Here is a 19599-nt window from a genome sequence, read left to right as displayed (position 1 = left end):
ATTCCAGGGGATATTTGCAAAACTTATGGCCCTTTTACTTCCTCATCTCCTCCCCTTCTCTGTGCTATACAAGAAACTGGCATCCAAACCCCAATAAGATGGTTTCTCGGAGACACCAGTCTGCCATCTTCTCGGTCTGCCTCAACATCTCGTCTCTGATTCATTGGCCTGTCGAGCGGCGGGCAGAGTGAGCTTGGACTTGGTAACGTCAATAGCATTAGAAGTTTGTCTCACCGGAGGTAAGGGGGCCGGAGGGTTATACCTCTGCCTCTGTCACTGGCCACTCCTGGCTGGGAGGATAAGGGGGTGTGTAACCTCCCAGGCATCACTGGCTCTTAGCGGCGCAGGGCATTTCTCTGGAGGAGGTATAAGCTGTGTGCAGCCAGCACCCACAGCAGCTGGGAACGGGCACCCAGCTGTAAAGGGGGTCTGGGCGGGGCACCAGCATCTTCCACAGGTCTCAAAGGCCTGGGGCCAGAAAGAATTCCAAGGACTTAGAGAGAACGACAGGAGAGCCCAAGAGCTCCACGCTAGAGGTGAGAGTGGGTGATGGTGGTGCGCTGGGAGTCCCTACCTGACATGTAGCTCTGCCAGGGTCCGGTACGTGCTCACTGCACTCAGCACACGGCACGCCCCGGCCAGAGAAAGCCCATTGCTGCTGAGGCTGCGGAGAGGAGGAGGGAGACGGCCATTAGCAGGCGGCTGGAGCCCCCAGGGCCACACAGCTCCAGCCGCCTCCTCCTGGCTCAGCAGCTGGCTGGCTGTCACTCGTGGAACGTCCTGGGTCTTTAACCAGGGCGTCTTAAAGGGTGAGCCATGAAGCATATGACCTCTTGCCCCACACAGAGAATAAGGTCCTCCAGCTGGAGCGGTAAGAGCTGACTCACTGTGTTTGCTTCTCTGATCCTCAGTTTTCTGGTCTGAAAAAAACTCACCATTTTAATCCCATTTTACCAATGGGGAACCCGAGGCCAAGAGATAGGAAGTTACCTTCCCAGGGTCACAAAGCTACTGAGTGACAGAGCCAGGGTCTAAATGCAAAGCCAAGACTCCAAACCACTGATACCCTAACCTCAACACTCCCCCACTCCCACTCCCACTTGACGCTAAGACCCCAACATATCCCCCCCAGCCAATAGCACCCCTAGCCCACACCATGCAACACCACAGCACACCCAATAGCCTACTACCCTTTCTTCTCATTCCACCACCACAACGACCCACCCCTTCACCCCAAAACCATATCCCACCGTACCACTTCCCACTCCAACAGCCCAGCACCCATCCACCCAATACCCTAGCGCTGCCCCAGTGCAACTCCGCATCCCACCCCACCCCGGGGCCGTTGTCAGGACAAACTGGAATACAAGCTACTGATGTACGGTGAACACGTTCTACATGTTCAAGGGATTTTAATAACTGGAACACAGTAGCTCATGCCAGAGGCATGCAAGGCATGGTTGAACCACTCCGCCTGCGCTGGAGCTGGGAGAGAAAGCAGAGCTGGCCGGTGAAGCAGCACTGTTTCTGGTGACTGTGGGCACGGGGGCCAGGGGTGGCAGGGACCAGCTGGGGCTCTCCTGGGCCCCCGCCCCCGGTAGTCAACAGTGGGGCGGGCGACTCACTCCAGCTTCCTGGCGATGTGCAGCTGGGTTGCAGCCTCCGCCATAAGTTGACAGCCTTCATCTTCCAGCTGGTTCCCTGAGAGGCTGAGACAGAGGGGCCTGATGTCCCGTGCTGCCCCTCAACCCTCAGCGTTCACACAGTCAAAGCATCCCTCCAACGAATGAGACTCAATTATAATGAACGTTGAAAGATTGCGTACCACATGCCTGGCACTGTCCTAGATGCTCTTACAATTATTGGATATTTAATCCTCATAACAGCCCTACGAAGTAGGCACTATTATTTTCCTCATTTTACTGATGAGTTAACGATGGTTAAAACACTTGCTCCAAGTTGGGCCTGGGATTTGAACTCCGGCAGCCTGACTTCAAGGCCCCATCCTCAACTGTTTCTTTATGCTGCAACCTACATAATTACTTCTTGTGGTGAGCTCCACGCTTATCGGGAAATCTGATCTAGTCTGGGGACCAGGAAAGGCTTGCCTGATGTTTGAGCTACTTGCTAGAAAAACTAGGAGTTCAATAGGTAAGGGGTGGGAGAGAGATGGGGGAAGGGTGTTCCTGGCAGTAGGAACAGCACAGTCAAAGATCCCATGACATAGCACATTAGAGGACTTGAAAAAGAACAGGTATGTCTGCATTAAAGATGGAGTGGGAGGGTGGGGTCAGATGGGGCTTGTGGGGTTGGGGGCACGGTTCTGGTTCACACAGCATTTTAGGATTTGGGCTTACCCTGAGCACTGGGAAGGGGGCAGGCAGTAAAAGGCAGTTCACTGCCAGGTGGAGGTGGCCAGGATGGAAGCCTAGTGAGGAGGTATCCAAGTGAGATGAGAATGGTCTGGACTAGGGAGGTGGATGAAGAGGATGGAGAAAAAAGAACTTTTTTTTTTTTTTGCAGCGCTGCACGGCATGCAGGATCTTAGTCCCAGACCATGCGGGGTCTTAGTTCCCGGACCAGGGATCGAACCCATGCCCCTTCCAGTGGAAGCGCAGAGTCTTAACCACTGGACTGCCAGGGAAGTCCCCAAGAGAACGGTTTTGAGAACTCTATAGGGGGTAGGTCGACTCAGGATGGACTGGCTATAGGACGAGGGCAAGGGAGCTGAGAGGTGTCTGGTCTGTGTAACCAGGTGGGTGATGGGGCACACCTGCAGGTGAGAAAACCGGGGGAGGGACAGGCTTGGTGGTGGCGAGGTGGGTGGAAGTGTGTGAGTTGGGTAAAAACCACCTTCTAATCCTGTCTTGGTTCTCCCAATGGGACAAGGTCAAGGCTCAAGCTTTGGTCACCAAGGCAGCCCTCACCCCGTCCATCTTGCCCTAGGGTGGGGCCACTCAAAATACATGATGGCATTTCATCACCCCACCTTCATGCCCATTTGATTTCCTCGGATGACCGTGGCAGGGGTCCCTTCCCGGTGACATGACAGGACCTCCACCAATCCCCAAACCCCACTCTCAAAGGCTCTGCTCAGGAGCTGGACATCATGGGAATTTCTCCAGCCCAAAAAGAGAAGGTCATCTCATGCTACTCTGGGAGGAAGACAGCGTGAGGGGACCCTGAGGGCTGTGGTCTGGAAGACAAGACTACACGTGATGAGGTTTCTGCTTCGCAGATCTCAGTGAGGATGAGGCCAGGAGCCAGACTGTCTGAGCCTGAATCCTGGCCTAGACTCTTCCTAGACTTGTGACCGTGAGCAAATTTACCTTTCCGTGGCTTAATTTCCTCCACTATAAAATGCACATAGTAACAGTACTTACATCAGAGAGATATAAGGATTAAATGAGAGGATGCATGTAAAAGCACCTGGGACAGGACGGGTGCTAAATAATGGTAGCTGTTAGGATGATCTGATTCCCCCAAATTCTTAATGAAGCAGCATGCCCTTCCCCACACCGTCCACCCAAAGCTGAGGCCTTGCCTATGCTGCCCTGCCCTCCCTTTCTGTCTCCTGTCCCAGCGCTCCCCATCATACTCACTCCACTTCATCCAGGTGTGGACCTTCCCGGAGCTGGGCTATGAGCACTTCCAGATCATGGACGCCGAGCTGACACTTCTGGAGCCTGCGGTGGGCGTAGGGCCGAGAGGCTCAAGGTAAGAAGCTATGCTATGCTTCCCGTGGCTCTGAGTGCGGCTACCAGGAAGGAGCTGCAGCAGCCAGGAGGCCGGCAGACCTGGGTCTAATCTTGGCCTTGTTTTTCAGTAGCTGGGTGACCTGGGATAAGGCACCTAACCTATCTGAGACTCAGTTTTCTCCTCTATCAAATGGGACAAATAATGTGTACTTTGCGGGGTTTTCAAAAGAATCACAATGAGGTAATGGATATAAAATACTACAGTGCCAAGCGCAAAGCAAGGGCCCATTAAATTACAGCTATTATTGTTGTTATGACAAGTGTCCCTTGCTCAGGCCGGGATGGGTTACTCATGTCCTTTCCCCGCTCCACATCTGCTTCTCCCTTTATTCTCCCTGCCCCTGCCGTGCCTCCTCTGGGAAGGGACCCTCCCCCCATATCATATCCCTCCCCTCAAAGCAATGGATCCCATCCCACTGAGGTACCTGAGTGCCAGGCTTCTCCTCTGAGCCTCTTTCCTCTGGTTGGCATTGCCCCGTAGGTCTGGGTCTCTGGCAAGAACAAATCCAACACTGGCCTGGGCTCAGGAGTCCAGGGCCTGATGGACCAAACCTCTTCCCTTGGTTTCTAGGAACTGAACACCCTATAGCATGACCCACAGTGAATGAATAACAAAGATGGTTGCCTGAAGGTACTAAAGGGGCCACTCAGCAAAGCAGCAGGGCAAAAGGTTTAAGGTCAATTGGGACCTTTATTCAAATTCTGGCTCTGCCATATATAGCTGTATGGCCTTGGGTAAGTCACTTCACCCATCTGAGCCCCAGTTTTCTCTTTTCTAAAGTGGGATGACAACATCCAACACATAGTGGTCGAAGGACTGAATGAGACGATGTATGGTCAAGTGCCCAGCATAGGCAAGCTTAGCAAAGTGCAGGCTTAGTGAAAAGAAGCTGCTATTGTCTAAGATGCCATGGTCTCCATTTGTAGATGTACCATCTGTGATTCAGAAGGCCAGGAGCATGGACTGCATGTGGGTGCAGGCTGTGGGAAGCCAAGGCACCACCAAGTGTTCTCTCCAACTGGGCCAGGGGAGGACCGGGGTCTGCAGGGATGCTGGAACATCATGGATTTTCATAGACTTCTAGATCAGTGCTGTCCAAAAGAACTCTCTGCAAGGACGGAAATGTTTTGTATTTGTTCCATCCACTGTGGGAGCCACTAGCCACCTGTGGCCATTGAGCACTTGAAATGTGGCTAAAGTGGCTGATGAACTGAAATGATCATTTTATTCAATGTTAATTAATATAAAATTAAATAGCCACATGGGCTAGTAGCTACCGTATTGGGCATCATAGCGCTCTGCAGTCAGAGGGTAAAAAGACATTGGTCCTCCCAGATCCCTGTACGGGTGAGGAAACTGAGGCTCAGAGCAGGGAAAGGACTTGCGTGAGGACATACAACTTCATGTATTTCTGAGTCTCACAGGGAGGGGTGTGAGGGAAACACGGAAAGTTCTTTAATGGGAAGGCGACTTCCCTATTTCTGCCCAGTAAGGACTGGCCAAGCTGGAATCCATGCACAGCTGGAACAGCTAGCACTTGAATGGCAACTGGATGCCAGCAGTGCTCTAGGCACTTTAAATGTGTTAATTCATTTAATTCTCAGAACAAGTCTAAGATGTTGGTACCATAATTGCCTTCCTCCTTTTTTAATTGGAAGAGTTTTCCCTGCATAGTGTCGCCAGTCTCACCATATCTGCATGTCCTCCCTAAACCATACCTGCATGTCCTCCCTAAACCATATCTGCATGTCCTCCCTAAACCATATCTGCATGTCCTCCCTAAGGGTCTGATTCACTCTGAGACTTCTGATGATGCCCGCTCATCACAGGAGCTGGATGTGGTCCAGAGACACTAGAGGAAGCTAAGTCCTTGGCCAACTCTGAGAAGTCAGTCATTTCCCAGGGAAGCAGTGGCAAGAAAAATCCCCACATTCCAGCTCTTCCTAAACTCTTTTTGCCACTTTTCCCCACAACTACCTAAGCCCAGATTGCTTCTCAGAATGAGCCCAAACCCACCCCATCCCTAGCTTCTTACCCTTGTAGCTCTGTAGCCGTCTCTGTGGGTGGGGAGAGAAGGAAGATGAGGTCCGCCTTCCTGCAGGGTCAGACACTGAGCCGTGAAACCAGTACACCAGCCCTACCTGTGCACCTGTGCTGCCCCAAACATCCAGAGAAAGCTGATTTTGTAATCGACACAGAAACGGAACTGGCAAAAGTGCTCAATATCAGACGTGTAAAATTGTGACTGTGTCGTTGCTAGACGAATCCTGAGTGTTTTAAAAAGTCAGGAAAACAATTTTTGCTAGAAAAATTATAAAAGTTAGGAATGCTCAGAGTTTCTATAGGAGCCACAGTGTTGGGATTAAGAGGCATTACACTTCATCTGCCCCGCGACCCCAACTGGCTAGTTCAGCACCACGGAGAGCGACACGGGACTCAGGATTCCGTCCGCTCTGCCTGTTGTTTCTAGATTTGTTGATTCATTCCCTCAACCACCCATCCATCCCTCTATCCATTTATCTTTCCACTCATTCACTATTTATTGAGTATGAGGTGCCAGGCCTGAGCTGGGCTCTGGAGATACTGATTGAGTAAAAGAGACTCATGCACGCACACGTAGGTCTTGCAGACCAGTGGCCTCCTCCTTTGCCCATCCCCACTTTCTCCTCCCCTTTTCTCAAGACCCTGAAGGCCAGGATCCCATTCCCCCTGCTCACCTGACCTGTAGCATCCTGACGGTGGGGCACGTGACCGCCACATTCGTCAGGGAGAGGAGGGTTGACACGGAGACATTGCTGAGGCTCAGGCTGCATGATTGTGGCAAAGGTGTCAGGAGTGAATCTCCCATCCCATCCACCCCAGACTCTTTCTGCTCTCCAAGGGAGGAGGGGGAGGTCACTCAGGCAGGGGTGGTGGAAAGACAGCTTACTCAAGCTTCCGGAGCCGCGGCAGGCAAGGCAGTACCTCCACGATGCTCAGCACCTCCCAGTCCTTGAGCTGGTTGTCCCGAAAACTGTAGGGAGACCGAGGCCCAGTCCCTCAGCCCCGGGGTTGAGAGACTTGGGAGCCCCAGGTGGCAGGCGACAGGCGTGGCCATCTTCATGCAGGAGACACAAGATAGGGGCCTACGAGAAGTTCGTGGTATCCAGCAGGCCCAGCTAGGAGGAAAGGCCCTCTGCTGGCTTCACTTCCATCCCAGTTCAGTCCCTCTGGGAGAGTTTCTGCCTGGTGGCCCAAGGGATCCAGATGATGGACTGTGAAGGCCTCATGAGGTGGGATGAGGGGACCCAGCGCCCTGCTCTCTAGGCTCTGTCTGGGATGTGCCTGAGGCCTGAGTTCAGCCGGGCCTCTTGGTTCCCAGGTGATAGGCAGACTGGGACGCAGGAGAAGCTGCTGGCAGCCTCTCCTCTGGCCCTGATTCACCCAAAGCCCTAGGCCAAGCACTTTCATTTCTGACCTCACATTCCCCACCTGTCAAATGGGGTCCACGAACAGCCCTGCCTGGGTTCCTAGCTAGAGGGACAAAACAGCTGAAGAGTATAAGGGTGCCTCTGTGTGTAATCACTTGGTCAGGACAAAGGATCAGAAATCGTGAACTTGTTGACATTTACTTTTCTTTCTTAATTATTGAGAGTGACCTTAATCTTTTCCCCCATAACCCAGAGTGATCATGAACAAAGACACCCAGCAGAGGGGACAGAGCAGAGCTCTGGCCCAGCTAATGCTCCACTCGACAAGCAGTGCACCCTACTGCTGGGCTGCATCTGCCTGGATGAAGGAGTGCCTTTTCTAAGTCTCATGAAGGTGCCATATTAGGCAGCAGTGGTCCTGCCAGACAGCCGCTAAGGAGGATCCCTGGTCCCACCCTTCTCAGGCCATTCATCACAGACATAGGGCAGGAGTCTATTCATACATACGTGCTTAGCTGTGTATGTGGATCTAAGTGTGCAGGCATGTGTGTGCTCCACATGTGCATGTACGTGTGGCATATACTTAAGTAAGCAGGCAAGTGCGAGTGTGTGTGCATATACGTGCGTGAATGTGGACGTATGTGTGTGTTTCATGCCTTTATGTGTACCCACACAGCACCTGCCTTCTCTCAGGGTCACAGAAAGAAGGGAGGGACCCTCAAAACTCAAGCTCCTTCAAGATGTCCCAAAATATCAGCACTTCTCTGGGGTCTCTGGGAGCCTTGTGTTTGGATCCAGTCCCACCCAGTTCTTGGATTGATGCCTCTCCTCTCTGGGTCTCACTGAAAAAGTAGTGGCCAGACCCTAATGGAATATACAGGACCCAGTCCAGGCTCGAGGGGGGCCCTGGGACCTGGACAGTGATTCCTCCCCTCAACCCCTCCCCAGCGAGCCCTCCTGGAGATCACTCACCTGATCTCTTCCAGCTGTGGACAGAGGGGCAAAGCCTGCACCAGGTGGCTGACGCCTTGAGCAGTGATCTTACTTCCTGCTAACCTACAGGGTAAGCAAAGATAGTGGGAAGAATGGGGATGGGAAAGGGGACAGACCAGGAATCTGCCCTGTGCAGGGTTGAGGGGCGGGAGGAGAGTTCCAAGCATCGCCGGCTGAGGATCCATCTCGGTCCCAAGCCCTGACTCACCCCAGCTTCTTCAGGCTCCCCATTGTCGGCAAGCACCTGGAGAGGGCTTCGGCAAAGGCGTCCCCACACTTCCTGCTCTTAAAGCTGCCACGGGAAGAGGCGAAGTGGCAGAAGATCAGTGGTGGGCAGGGCTTAGAGTTCATCACCCATTCCCTCCTCTGAGAGATGGAATTTAATCCAGTAATGGCAATAGTACTAGTTGTTGCTGTAATTGTTGTAGTAGTAACAAGTACATATTATGGCAGACACTGCTAATCGTCTACCAAAACCCATTCTCCGCTGTAGCTATCACCGGGAACATGGTTTCCCGGCCAGAGGTGGTGTTTCCCAGCCTCCCCTGCAGCTCAGTGTGACCATACGACTCCGACTATGTTGTCACCACTGGAATGTGAATGGAAAGTATGTGCTCTATTTCCGGGACTGAGCTTTACCCCACTGGGCATGTCTAATCCGTGTTCTCTCTTTACTTTCCCCCAAGCCAGAGCACAGATGTGTCTGTGACCCAGCTCTGACCATGCAGAGCAAGATGCCCAAGGAGATGACGCTGCAACCATGGAAGGGACCTGGGTCTCTTCATGGCCATGTGGAGCTGAGCCATCCCACTGACCTGGACCACTTACCTCTGAGTCTTCCATAAGAGTGAAAACAAAAACAAAAACAAAAACCACCACATTATTTAATCCACTGTATATGGAGGGGGAGGGATTCTTTGTTATTGCAGCCTAAACTTTTCTCTAGCTACTACACATATCGAGCCTCTACTCTGTGCCAGGAACTGTGCCACGAAGTGTTTTTCATGCATTATTTCATCTCATTCTCCCAACAACCCTATCAAGTAGGTATTATTACTGGTTCATTTTAGGGATAAAGAGACTCAGGCTGAGAGGTTAAATACCCTGTCCAAAGCAAAGAGGCTCTAATAGCACAGCCTGGGTCAGATGCTCCAGCCCATGACTGAGAGAAAAAGAGGGAAAGACTGAATCCAGAAACCATAACTAGAGGAGATCTAACTGGACCCCAGAGTTCCTGGAGAGGCGGAGATCTAACTGGACCCCAGAGTTCCTGGAGAGGCAAGGAGCTTCCTCACCGTGTCACAGGCTAAGGGGCAGTAAGGAAGGACCTATCTGTTCTGATATTCAAGATTCTTCCTCAGTTTTCCTCAGCTGGGTTCTGCCGAGACTGGCTGGCCTCCGCTCTCCCAAAAGTCCAGTTCTCTCCCAGGGATGTTCCCAGGTACCCCCCCAGAGCTCCCCTGTCCTTACTCTCACCTGAGATTCTCTACCTGCCCACAGCCTGCCAGGGCTTCAGGGCAGCGGGGCTCCAGGGGGCAGCCCTCAAAATCCAGGTGGATGGGGGCATCCCTGTGCCCTAGGATGTTGGTCAGGGCAGCCAGGTCGGTGTAGGTCAGCAGGAAGTTGTGGAAGGGCATTTGATGGGGGAGGCTCTGGGCTGTGAAGCCAGCCAGTTCAGGCACTTGTGTCTCACTCACACAGTGACACAGCTCTACAACCTTTGGTCCCGTGAGCCTGCGGGTGGCCAACTTCCTCAGTGCTTGCACCACTGCTGCCTGCTTGGTACCCACCCAGGCCTCGTCCTGCTGTGCCAGGAGGCTGAGGAAGGGGCGGCAGGCACAGGATGCCAGGCCCGCCAGAAAGGTGGGGAGGTGGTCTATGAGGCCCAGTCTAGCTTTGCTTCGCCGCACCCAGCGAGAAGTGAGGGTGACATGTTGGGAGAGTGTATCTTTGTCCACCTGGGGGCTGGCCATCAGGTGCAGGGCAGCAAAAAACTCCTGCAGGCTTAGGTGGGTGAAGGCATATCCTGTCTCCTGGTGCCCGGGCCCCATGCACACACAGGAGGTCATCAGGCCGAGGGCAGCCCCGAAGGCCTTCACGGGTGGAGGGATGTCACCTGCAAAGAAGATGACCTTCCCTGTCTCCAGGCCCCGCAGGGCCACCTCCCCGAGACCCAGCAGGGACTCGGCAGGCAGGAACCCTGGGGGGCTGAGGGTTAGCACCATCTGCACGTAGTTCTGGGTCATGGTGGCCAGGAGGGCTGCAGACTGGCCTGGAGAGCTGCCCGGGAGCAGATGGTAGAGGCAGAGGCAGGCGACTTGGCACAGAGCGGGCAGGGCACACATGCTCCAGAGACGTCTGTCTGCCCGCAGCTCTGCTAGGGCTGCCTCCTGGGATGGCTGGTCGCTGAAGAAGCGGCTCACGTACTCCTCCACCCGTGGTCCGTCAAAGCCCCACATGTGGACCGTGGCCACCTCGGTGGGCAGGCAGGCGGGCAGCTTCCCTGGACGGGAGGTGGCCATTACCCAGCAGCCCGGCAGGAGGGTCCCATGGCAGAGGCGGGAGAAGAGGGTGAGGGCTGATGCTGGGTCCTCAGGGCCTGCAGTCTCCTTGCTGGGGCAGGGGTGGAAGACCTCGTCCAGTCCATCAAAGATCAGCAGGGTTCCATTAGCATTCTCCTGCAGGTACTCGAAGACGGCCTCGGGGCCAGCCTCAGGCCTCAGGTACAGATCAAAAAGGAGCTGGGGTAGCGTCAAGAAACCTGTGATCACGTTGAGCTGGCGGAATTCGAAAAGGAACAGGGCCTGGAAGCGGTCCAGCTGACCATCAGCCCACTTCTGGCAGAGCCAGTGGGCCAGCGTGGTCTTGCCCATGCCCGCCTTCCCCAGAAGCACCGTCACTCTCGGGCCCCTGTTGGCCTTGGTATTGAAGAGGTTCCGAATGTTCACGTCGGTGCCATCTTCTGCCTTGGGGTCCCCTGTAACGGCCCCCTCCTGAGCGTCGAAGGGTGCTGAGGCACGGCTCCATTGCAAGATTGGAGGGATGTAGACTTGGGGGAAGGCAAGCGGCTGCCCTGGCCTCGGGGTCCTGTCGGCATAGCGCTGCCGGGCAGAAGTCCTAAGCAGCTGCAGATACCTCTTGGCCAGCTCTGCAGGGGACAGGGAGATCACATGAGAGCCGGGGACCTCCCCGCGCCGCTCACCACAGTATCAGGTTGTTGGGAGCCTGTAGCCTTGGTCATGTACATATGGGGATGGGGGACGGCAAGAGCACACAGGTGCTCTTATGCCCCCCAAATTCCTAGAATTAATTGGCTCTACAGAAGCACAGGCTCTGACAGCCATTTACACAGGGAAGTAGGAATGGGGAAGTGTGGACCACGGCTCTATTTGTTTTGCAACAATGTAAGTGGTATAAAGTTTTCAGTGAGATGGGGGAGGGGAAAGGGGGCACTTCCTTTGCAATATCTTATTGGAACAAGCTTTCACTGTGATATCGAAGCAACCTGCCTGCGGCCCCCATCCCCACAGTGTTTCAGCTGTGTGATGCCCACGATGACCACTAACACCCTGTGGGCCCAGGCACTGGACAATAGGAACCGCGGAAGCTGGTCAATAGTCAATACCTACATTGCCGGGTGTTGACTTTAATTGCTGGGTCATTTGGGAGATCTTGGGTGGCCCAGGGGAGGGCCCGGGGCCACTGTTGGGGGACACTGGATACCCCTGCTGGGGGGCGCCTGACAAAGTGTCCTATTTTATACAGATATGAATCCTCTGACCAGCTGTGAATCCTCTGGCTATGCCCCATGGGGCTGGGTTTCCCAGCTGGTGGGACAACTGGTGGAGAATGACAGAAGTTTCTGTCCCAGCCTGAGCGGTCCACAGCAGCCCCCATGTCTTCCCAGGGGCCCCCAAGGCTTTTGCCTTGCTATCCAGCTCAGTCCTAAACTGGCCAATGGGAGCCCAGTTCTGAGGTCATGCTGTTTACATCCCTGGAGCTCCCTCAACCCTGAGGACATGGGAGTATCCCCGGAAAAGCCTGGATGGTGAAGCTGCGACCTGCTGGGATGCTTTGAGCTCCTTCAGCTGAGCCGTCTCTGGAGAAGCCCCGCTGTGGCCCACCGGGCAAGGTGCTTCCTTGCCAGACCTAGCTCTCTCCTCTGCCCACCCAGGACCTCCTCTTCTTCCCTCCTGGGAGCTTGGAAGACAAGAGTCAGGGGGCCCATGACTGGAAGCCTGTTATCAGGGGACAGAGTCCAGGATCTGTGTCCTTGCCCCAAGGCAATCCAATCCAGTGTTCGGGTCCCCCCCACACCTTGGTACCCACCTTGCTCCTGCTTCTTGAACTGCTTTGGGCGAGGTGAGGACCCACAGCTCTGATGAGGCTGCTTGAGGCCTGGAAAGAATGAAGGAAGGAGTAAAGGGTGAGGTCTGGGGGCCTGGGCTGAGGGGGTAGCCAGCACCTTCAGGGAGCTCCATTCCACAGACAGGTAGCAGCCAGACAAGTATATCCACGCGCAGGGACTGAGTGAAGGCAGACGGCAGGCAAAGGCTGCACCAGCATCAGTTCCTGTTTGCAGAGGGGTCCCAGGCCCAAGTGAGAGGGCTGGAGGCTCTGGGCCTGGGCATCTCCCAGCCCAGAATGCAGGAAGCAGGGCCCACAGCCAACAGCCTCAAGCACTAAATGGCTTGGAAAGCACCCAGCTCTGGGCACTGCTGGTTGGAAAAGTGGAGCTTCCACGAGGCTTCGTCAGGCCTGTGCCCTCCCTCCTGTACCAGTGTGTTTTATCCCCTTTATTTCACATCTTCCAAATTTCCTCACTTCTCTTACTAGTTTCATGAGCTCTTGTCTGTTTGCATGGATTTTCAAGAGTTGCTTTAATACCTTTCAGAAGAGGTTGGGAAAGGAAGAAGGAGAACAAGAAGGAAGGGGAGACAGAAAGGAGGGGAGGAAGAAAGAAAGAGGGCTATGGAAGAATTTTAAGAAGTAAAGCAGGACACTCCTACAGCCAGGCACTGGTGATCAATCAGAACAGCCGCTGGAGCAGGTCTCTTGCCCCGCCAGGTGTTAAACTTTTAGATGCTGGTCTGCAGGGAAACCCAGGGGTCCCGAAGAGGGGCTGGAATCAGTGTAAGATATATTTGGGGGCACTGAGGGGCTTGCAGGATCTTAGTTCCCCGACCAGGGATTGGACCTGGGCCCTCGGCAGTGACAGCACTGAGTCCTAACCACTGGAACACCAAGGAATTCCCTTGTATTTCAATATTTTAACGAGTCTTTTACTAATAATGGACTCACTAGCTAAATATCAACCAGGCCTGGTCACAGCCAGGTGACAAGTATTCCAGCTCAGTGATAAGGGACAGAGGGACAAGGTATCAAACAGTTTTGATTTATTGGGGAGCTAGGATTACGGGATGGATGTTTTCTGTTATAGCCATGCACAGATATAAGTAAAAAGTCAATATTTCTATAGAAATAAAGGTTCTGAAACCACAGCAAACATCATACTTAATGGTCAAAGACGGAAAGCTTTTCCTCTAAGATCAGGAACAAGGGAAGGATGCCTGCATTCACCACTTCAACTCAACACAGAACTGGCAGCTCTAGCTAGAGCAATTATGCCAGAAAAAGAAATAAAAGGCATCCAAATTGGAAAAAAGAAGTCAAGTTATCTCTGTTTGCAGATGATCAGATCTTATATGCAGAAAACCCCAAAGACAGCCACAAAAAAGCTGTTAGAACTAATAAATGAATTCAGCAAAGTAGCAGGATATAAAGTCAACACACAAAAGTCAGTTACCCCCAATAAAGATGTTAAAAAAAAAAAGTCAGTTACATTTCTATACATGAACAATGAACAATCTGAAAAGAAAATGACCAAACGAATTCCATCTACAGTAGTATCAAAAAGAACAAAATACTTAGGAATTAACTTAATCAAGGACGTGAAAGATTTGTACAATGAAAACTACAGAATGTTGCTGAAAGAAATTAAAGAAGACATAAATAAATGAAACACATGTTCGTGAACTGGAAGACTTAATAATGTTGAAAATTTCAATATTACCCAAAGGGATCTACAGATTCAATGCAATCTCTATTACAATCCCAATGCCTTTTTTTGCAGAAATAGAGCCCATTCTAAAATTCATGTGGAATCTCAAGGGACCCCAAATGGTCAAAACAATCCCGAAAAGGAACAAAACTGGAGGATTCACACTTCCTGATTTCAAAACTTACTACAAAGCTACAATAATCAAAAACAGTGTGGTATCGGCATAAAGACAGACATAAAGACCAATGGAATAGAATAGACAGCCCAGAAATAAACCCTCACATATATGGTCAAGTGATTTTTGACAAGGGTGCCAAGACCATTCAGTGGGGGAAAGGACAGTCTTTTAAACAAATGGTGCTGGGAAAACTGGATATCCACATGCAAAGGAATAAAGTTGGACTCTTACCTAACACCAAATACAAAACCTAACTCCCAGTGGATCAAGGGCCTAAATGTAAGACCTAAAACAATAAAACTCTTAGAAGCAAACATAAGATGAAAGTGTACAACACCGGGACTGACAATTATTTCTTGGAGATGACACCAAAGGCACAGACATCAAAAGAATAAATAGAAAAATTGGACTTCATAAAAAATTTTTTTTTTTTTTTTTTTTTTTTTTTTGCGGTACGTGGGCCTCTCACTGTTGTGGCCTCTCCCACTGCGGAGCACAGGCTCTGGACGCGCAGGCTCAGCGGCCATGGCTCACGGGCCCAGCCGCTCCGCAGCATGTGGGATCTTCCCAGACCGGGGCACGAACCTGCGTCCCCTGCATCGGCAGGCGGACTCTCAACCACTGCGCCACCAGGGAAGCCCCATAAAAAATTTTAAAATCATACATCACAAGACCCTACCCACAGAGTAAAAAGGCAACCCACAGAATAGGAGAAAATATTTGCAAAACATATATCTGATAAGGGATTAATATCCATAATATAGACAGAACTCCTAAAACTCCACAACAAAAAACCAAAGAAGCCAATTCAAAATGGGCAAAGGACTTGAACAGACATTTCTCCAAAAAAGATATATGAATGGCCAATAAGCACATGAAAAGGCGCTCAACATCACTAATCATTGGGACTTCCCTGGTGGGCCAGTGGGTAAGACTTCATACTCCCAGTGCAGGGGGCCCGGGTTCGATCCCTGGTCGGGGAACTATGTCCCGCATGCCACAACTAAGAGTCCGCACACCACAACTAAAGACCCTGCACGCTGCAACTAAAGATCCCGCATACCACAAATAAGACCCAGTGGCAACATAAATAAATAAATAAATAAATAAAAATTTAAAAATCACTAATAATTAGGGAAATGCTAATCAAAACTACAATGAGATACCACCTCACACCCATTAGGATGGCAACTATCAAAAAAACAGAAGGGCTTCCCTGGTGGCGCAGTGGTTGAGAGTCCGCCTGCCGATGCAGGGAACACGGGCTCGTGTCCCGGTCTGGGAAGATCCCACATGCCGCGGAGCAGCTGGGCCTGTGAGCCATGGCCGCTGAGCCTGCACGTCCAGAGCCTGTGCTCCACAACGGGAGAGGCCACAACAGTGAGAGGCCCGCGTACCGCGAAAAAAAAAAACAAAAAACAAAACAAAACAAAAAAAAAACAGAAAACAAAAAGTGCTGGTGAGGATGTGGAGAAACTGGAACCCTTGTGCAGTGCTGGTAGGAATGTAAAATGGTGAAGCTTCTGTGGAAAACACTGTGGAGGTGTCTCAAAAAATTAAAAATAGAGTTGATATATGACCCTGGATCCTGGATATATATTCAAAAGAATTGAAGCAGGGTCTTGAAGAGATATTTGTTTACCCATATTCATAGTAGCATTATTCACAATAGCTAAAATATGGAAACAACCCAAGAGTCCACCGAAGGATGAATGGATAAGCAAAATGTCATTTACACATACAGTGGAATATTAGTCTTAAAAAGGAAGGAAATTCTGACTCTTGCTACAACATGGATGAACCTTGAGGACATTACGCTAAGCGAAATAAGCCCGTCAAAAAGGACAAATATTGTATGATTCCACTTATACAACGTACTTAGAGTAGCTAAAGTCATAGAGAGAAAAAGTAAATGGTGGTTACCAGGGGCTGGGGGAGGGCCGAATGGAGGGTTATTGTTTAATGGGTAGAGTTTGCTTTACAAGATGAAAAGAATTATGGAGATGGATGGTGGTGGTGGCGTGATGATGTGAGTGTATTTAATACACTGAACTATACACTCAAAAGTAGTCATGATGGTAAATTTGATTCCATGTAACTTACCACAGTAAAAAGAAAAACAAAAGAAAGATTCTGAACAGAGTGTGGCCTATGAATCAGTGAGGCGGACCATCTGATCGCTGAGCTCACTGCGCTCCGTCAGAAAATCAGTCAGAGGCTCCCTGGGTGTGGACGGCAGTTTGTGGGTTAGTGTCAGGCCTGCAGGTGTCTGAATGGTGAGGGGCCTGAGTCTGTGGGGCTGGAGCACGAGGCCCTGAGGCTTGGGGACAGGGAAGTGAGAACGGGCTTCCCCTAGTGAAACCAGGGAGGGGATTCTGGCAGTGGTCAAGGGCTGACAACTTCAGACTCTCCCAGGAGGCTCCGGGTTAGACTCCTGGGAACATGTATCAGGACAGGCCAAAGCCTTGAGGGGCAGAGAGGGGGTGCGGGTGAGGCTGGGAGTCGTGGTGAGGGACCTGGGAAGCGTGCAGATGGGTCCAAGGATGAGGAGGCTGGTTTATGGGAAACGGCTGTGACCAGCCACCACCAGCCTGCTCTGGGTTTGAGGTGAGGACTTCACGTGCTCACCCCCACTCCCACTCCCCAGCCCCAGGCCTTACCAGGGTGGAGCTGAGGGTCTGGTTGGCTTTCCTCGCCAATGTCCAGCTGCCTGGGGAAGCCTGGAAGAGGGGAGGAGATAATATGCTATGGACATGTGCTAGGATGCCCTGGGACCAGCTCTGGCCCCATGTCTGGCTCGGGGCTCATCCCTCAGGGTGGGTTCCCAGCAAGGGAGAAATCTACACTCAGTGATCTGTGGAGGGCACAGCTGGTGGTGAGCCTTGAAGGCAGCTGGGGGCAGACACGTGTGCACATCTAAAGGTTTGTGCACATACAGGTATGCGTGTGCACACACACGCGTTTATGCCTGCTTGTGTGCATGCACGTATGTGTGTATCCACGCGTGTGTACACTGTGCCTCCCCGCCTGCCCTGCACTCTGCCTTGTAGAGTTCTTAAGTTCTCACTTTCTCTCCAAGAACACTGTCACCCCTCACTGTTCTGTGCTTCCCCACGGTGCTGTGTAAATAGAAAGAGCCCCAGAAACGTTCGCTGGACAGAACAGGGTTCAGTCAGCCCGCACAGAAGTAGTAGTCCGAGGGCTCTCTCTCTGACTTTCTGACTGCATTGCGAAAAGAAACCTCTTGGGTGTTACAGGCTATTTGGAATTTCCTGGCAGGAAGAAGTCACGTGGTCCTTTCTCTCTGTGCATCCTGCCTTTCTGGGCAACTGGAGTGGCACAAGGTGGAAGGAGGAGTCTTCCAGGTCCCCAGTGGATTTGGTGGTGTTAGGGCATTTGCTCCGGTAGGTGCGCAGAAACATGGAATTTTGTTCCCGGTTTGGCCATGCTGTCTCTGAGCCAGACAGGTCCTGGCCTCGCCTGGGCCTCTCTGGCTCCCCACTTCTCACGGCCACTCTTACCATCTCCGTGGCCCCAAATGCTCAGCAACGGCACCTCCAGGTCCAGTGGTATGTCCAGCTCCATGCACACGCAGTGGATGAACTCCTGCCAGGTGCTCTGACCCTGGGTATGCAGTTTGCTGAGTTGCTGGATGACCCTCTGTGTGGGGTCTGGGGACTGGTCCCCGGAACCCAGGTCCATGTTGGGGAGGAAGAACTTCACCTTGGCGCTCAGCCATTCTGGGTCTTTGCTGAGCAGCCTCACGAGACATCTGCACAGGTTCTCGGTGCCCAGCTGGAGGCTGATGGGGTCCGTGAGCAGCCCGGCCCTGCAGGGACCAGGTAGGCAGGTGAGCTGGGGGACAACTCAGCTGGGGGGAAGCCAAGAGGGGAAGTCACAAACAACCCCTACATCTGAGGGGAAGAGAAGAGACAGACACAGAAGACAAAGAAGTGGCCTCTCCGTGAAGTCTCAATGCCATTGCCCAGAGCTCGGTCCCAGAAATTAATCTCCTTCTTCTGCATCCTTTGCAAAATTAATCTGTGCCTATGTGTTGCCTCTGGAATGGTCTAGTTCATCCCCCGTGGATAATGCCCTGACGATGCTTTAACTCATTCTTGTTTCCACGGACCCATTTGTGCTGCTCTCTGTGTGAGCTAAGCTCATGGCAGAGACAACTAGCTGTCCCCCAAAATCTGTTCTTCCCTCTTCCTTAGTACTAGAACCCCTGAATAGTCCCTGGTCATCTGGAATAGACTATATTTCTCAGCCTCCCTTGTAGTTAGATGTATCCATGTAATTAAATTTGGGCCAATGGGATGTAGGTGGAAATGTTGTATATCATTCTTTGTTTCTTCCTGTTGGGTGGAATGCCGATGTGATGACTGAAACTTGGGCAGCCATGTTGGATTATGAGGTAGAAGCCAGTACCGAGGAAGACGGAGGGTAAAGCTTTCCTGCCCTGGACTCTCTGACTTTGAATTTCTATTACGTGACAAGGAAATACATTTCTATTCTGTGTAAATCCCTGTTGCTTGGGCCTTTCTGCTATTCACAGTGAAATATAATCCTAGCTAATACAGACCATCTCCTCTCTCTCTCTAAGCAAATTCTCCCCTTCTAAACTGGAACTCTCAAACAACCTGCTGGTAGGAGTACTAATATAAGGCAAGGGACACATGTAGTGAAAGCCTAAAAAGTCTGTAGGCCCTTTGATTCAGCAATTCCATTTCTAACACTCTAGCCTTAGGAAACAATCATGGAGGTACACAGAATTTTTAGTTACAAAGCTGTGCACTGCAGGATTATTTTTAATAGTTAAAAATTGGAAGCAAAAATAAATAAATAAATAAATAAAAGGGCTTCCCTGGTGGCGCAGTGGTTGAGAGTCGGCCTGCCGATGCAGGGGACACCGGGTTCGTGCCCCGGTCCGGGAAGATCCCACATGCCGCAGAGCGGCTGGGCCCGTGCGCCATGGCCGCTGATCCTGCGTGTCCGGAGCCTGTGCTCCGCAACGGGAGAGGCTACAACAGTGAGAGGCCCATGTACCGCAAAAAAATAAAATTAAATTAAAAAATAAAAAAAATAAAAAATTGGAAGCAACCTAAATATCCAACAGTGGGAAATTAACTAACTGGTTATCCATAATACAGTGGAATATACTATAACATTTCCAAATGTACTTTCTGGTACTATTT

The 19599-nt window shown here is 51.6% G+C and overlaps 1 protein-coding gene across 1 annotated transcript in view; it reads right to left on the bottom strand.

Annotated features, from left to right (window-relative positions):
- The window catches only part of NLRC5 (NLR family CARD domain containing 5), a 111548-nt gene that overhangs the window by 36957 nt on the left and 54992 nt on the right, over positions 1-19599 (bottom strand). The window contains 13 exon segments of the mRNA XM_065898366.1: positions 575-664; positions 1626-1709; positions 3603-3686; positions 4184-4249; positions 5795-5854; positions 6477-6566; positions 6689-6772; positions 8142-8225; positions 8371-8454; positions 9639-11310; positions 12492-12560; positions 17062-17121; positions 17923-18230. Of these exon segments, the coding sequence (XP_065754438.1) occupies positions 575-664; positions 1626-1709; positions 3603-3686; positions 4184-4249; positions 5795-5854; positions 6477-6566; positions 6689-6772; positions 8142-8225; positions 8371-8454; positions 9639-11310; positions 12492-12560; positions 17062-17121; positions 17923-18230 (2835 nt within the window).

This window comes from Phocoena phocoena, chromosome 20, assembly GCF_963924675.1.
Source record: "Phocoena phocoena chromosome 20, mPhoPho1.1, whole genome shotgun sequence".
Lineage (NCBI taxonomy): Eukaryota > Metazoa > Chordata > Mammalia > Artiodactyla > Phocoenidae > Phocoena > Phocoena phocoena.
The sequence above is the reverse complement of the archived record's forward strand: the minus strand, read 5'-3'. Positions and strand labels throughout refer to the sequence as shown.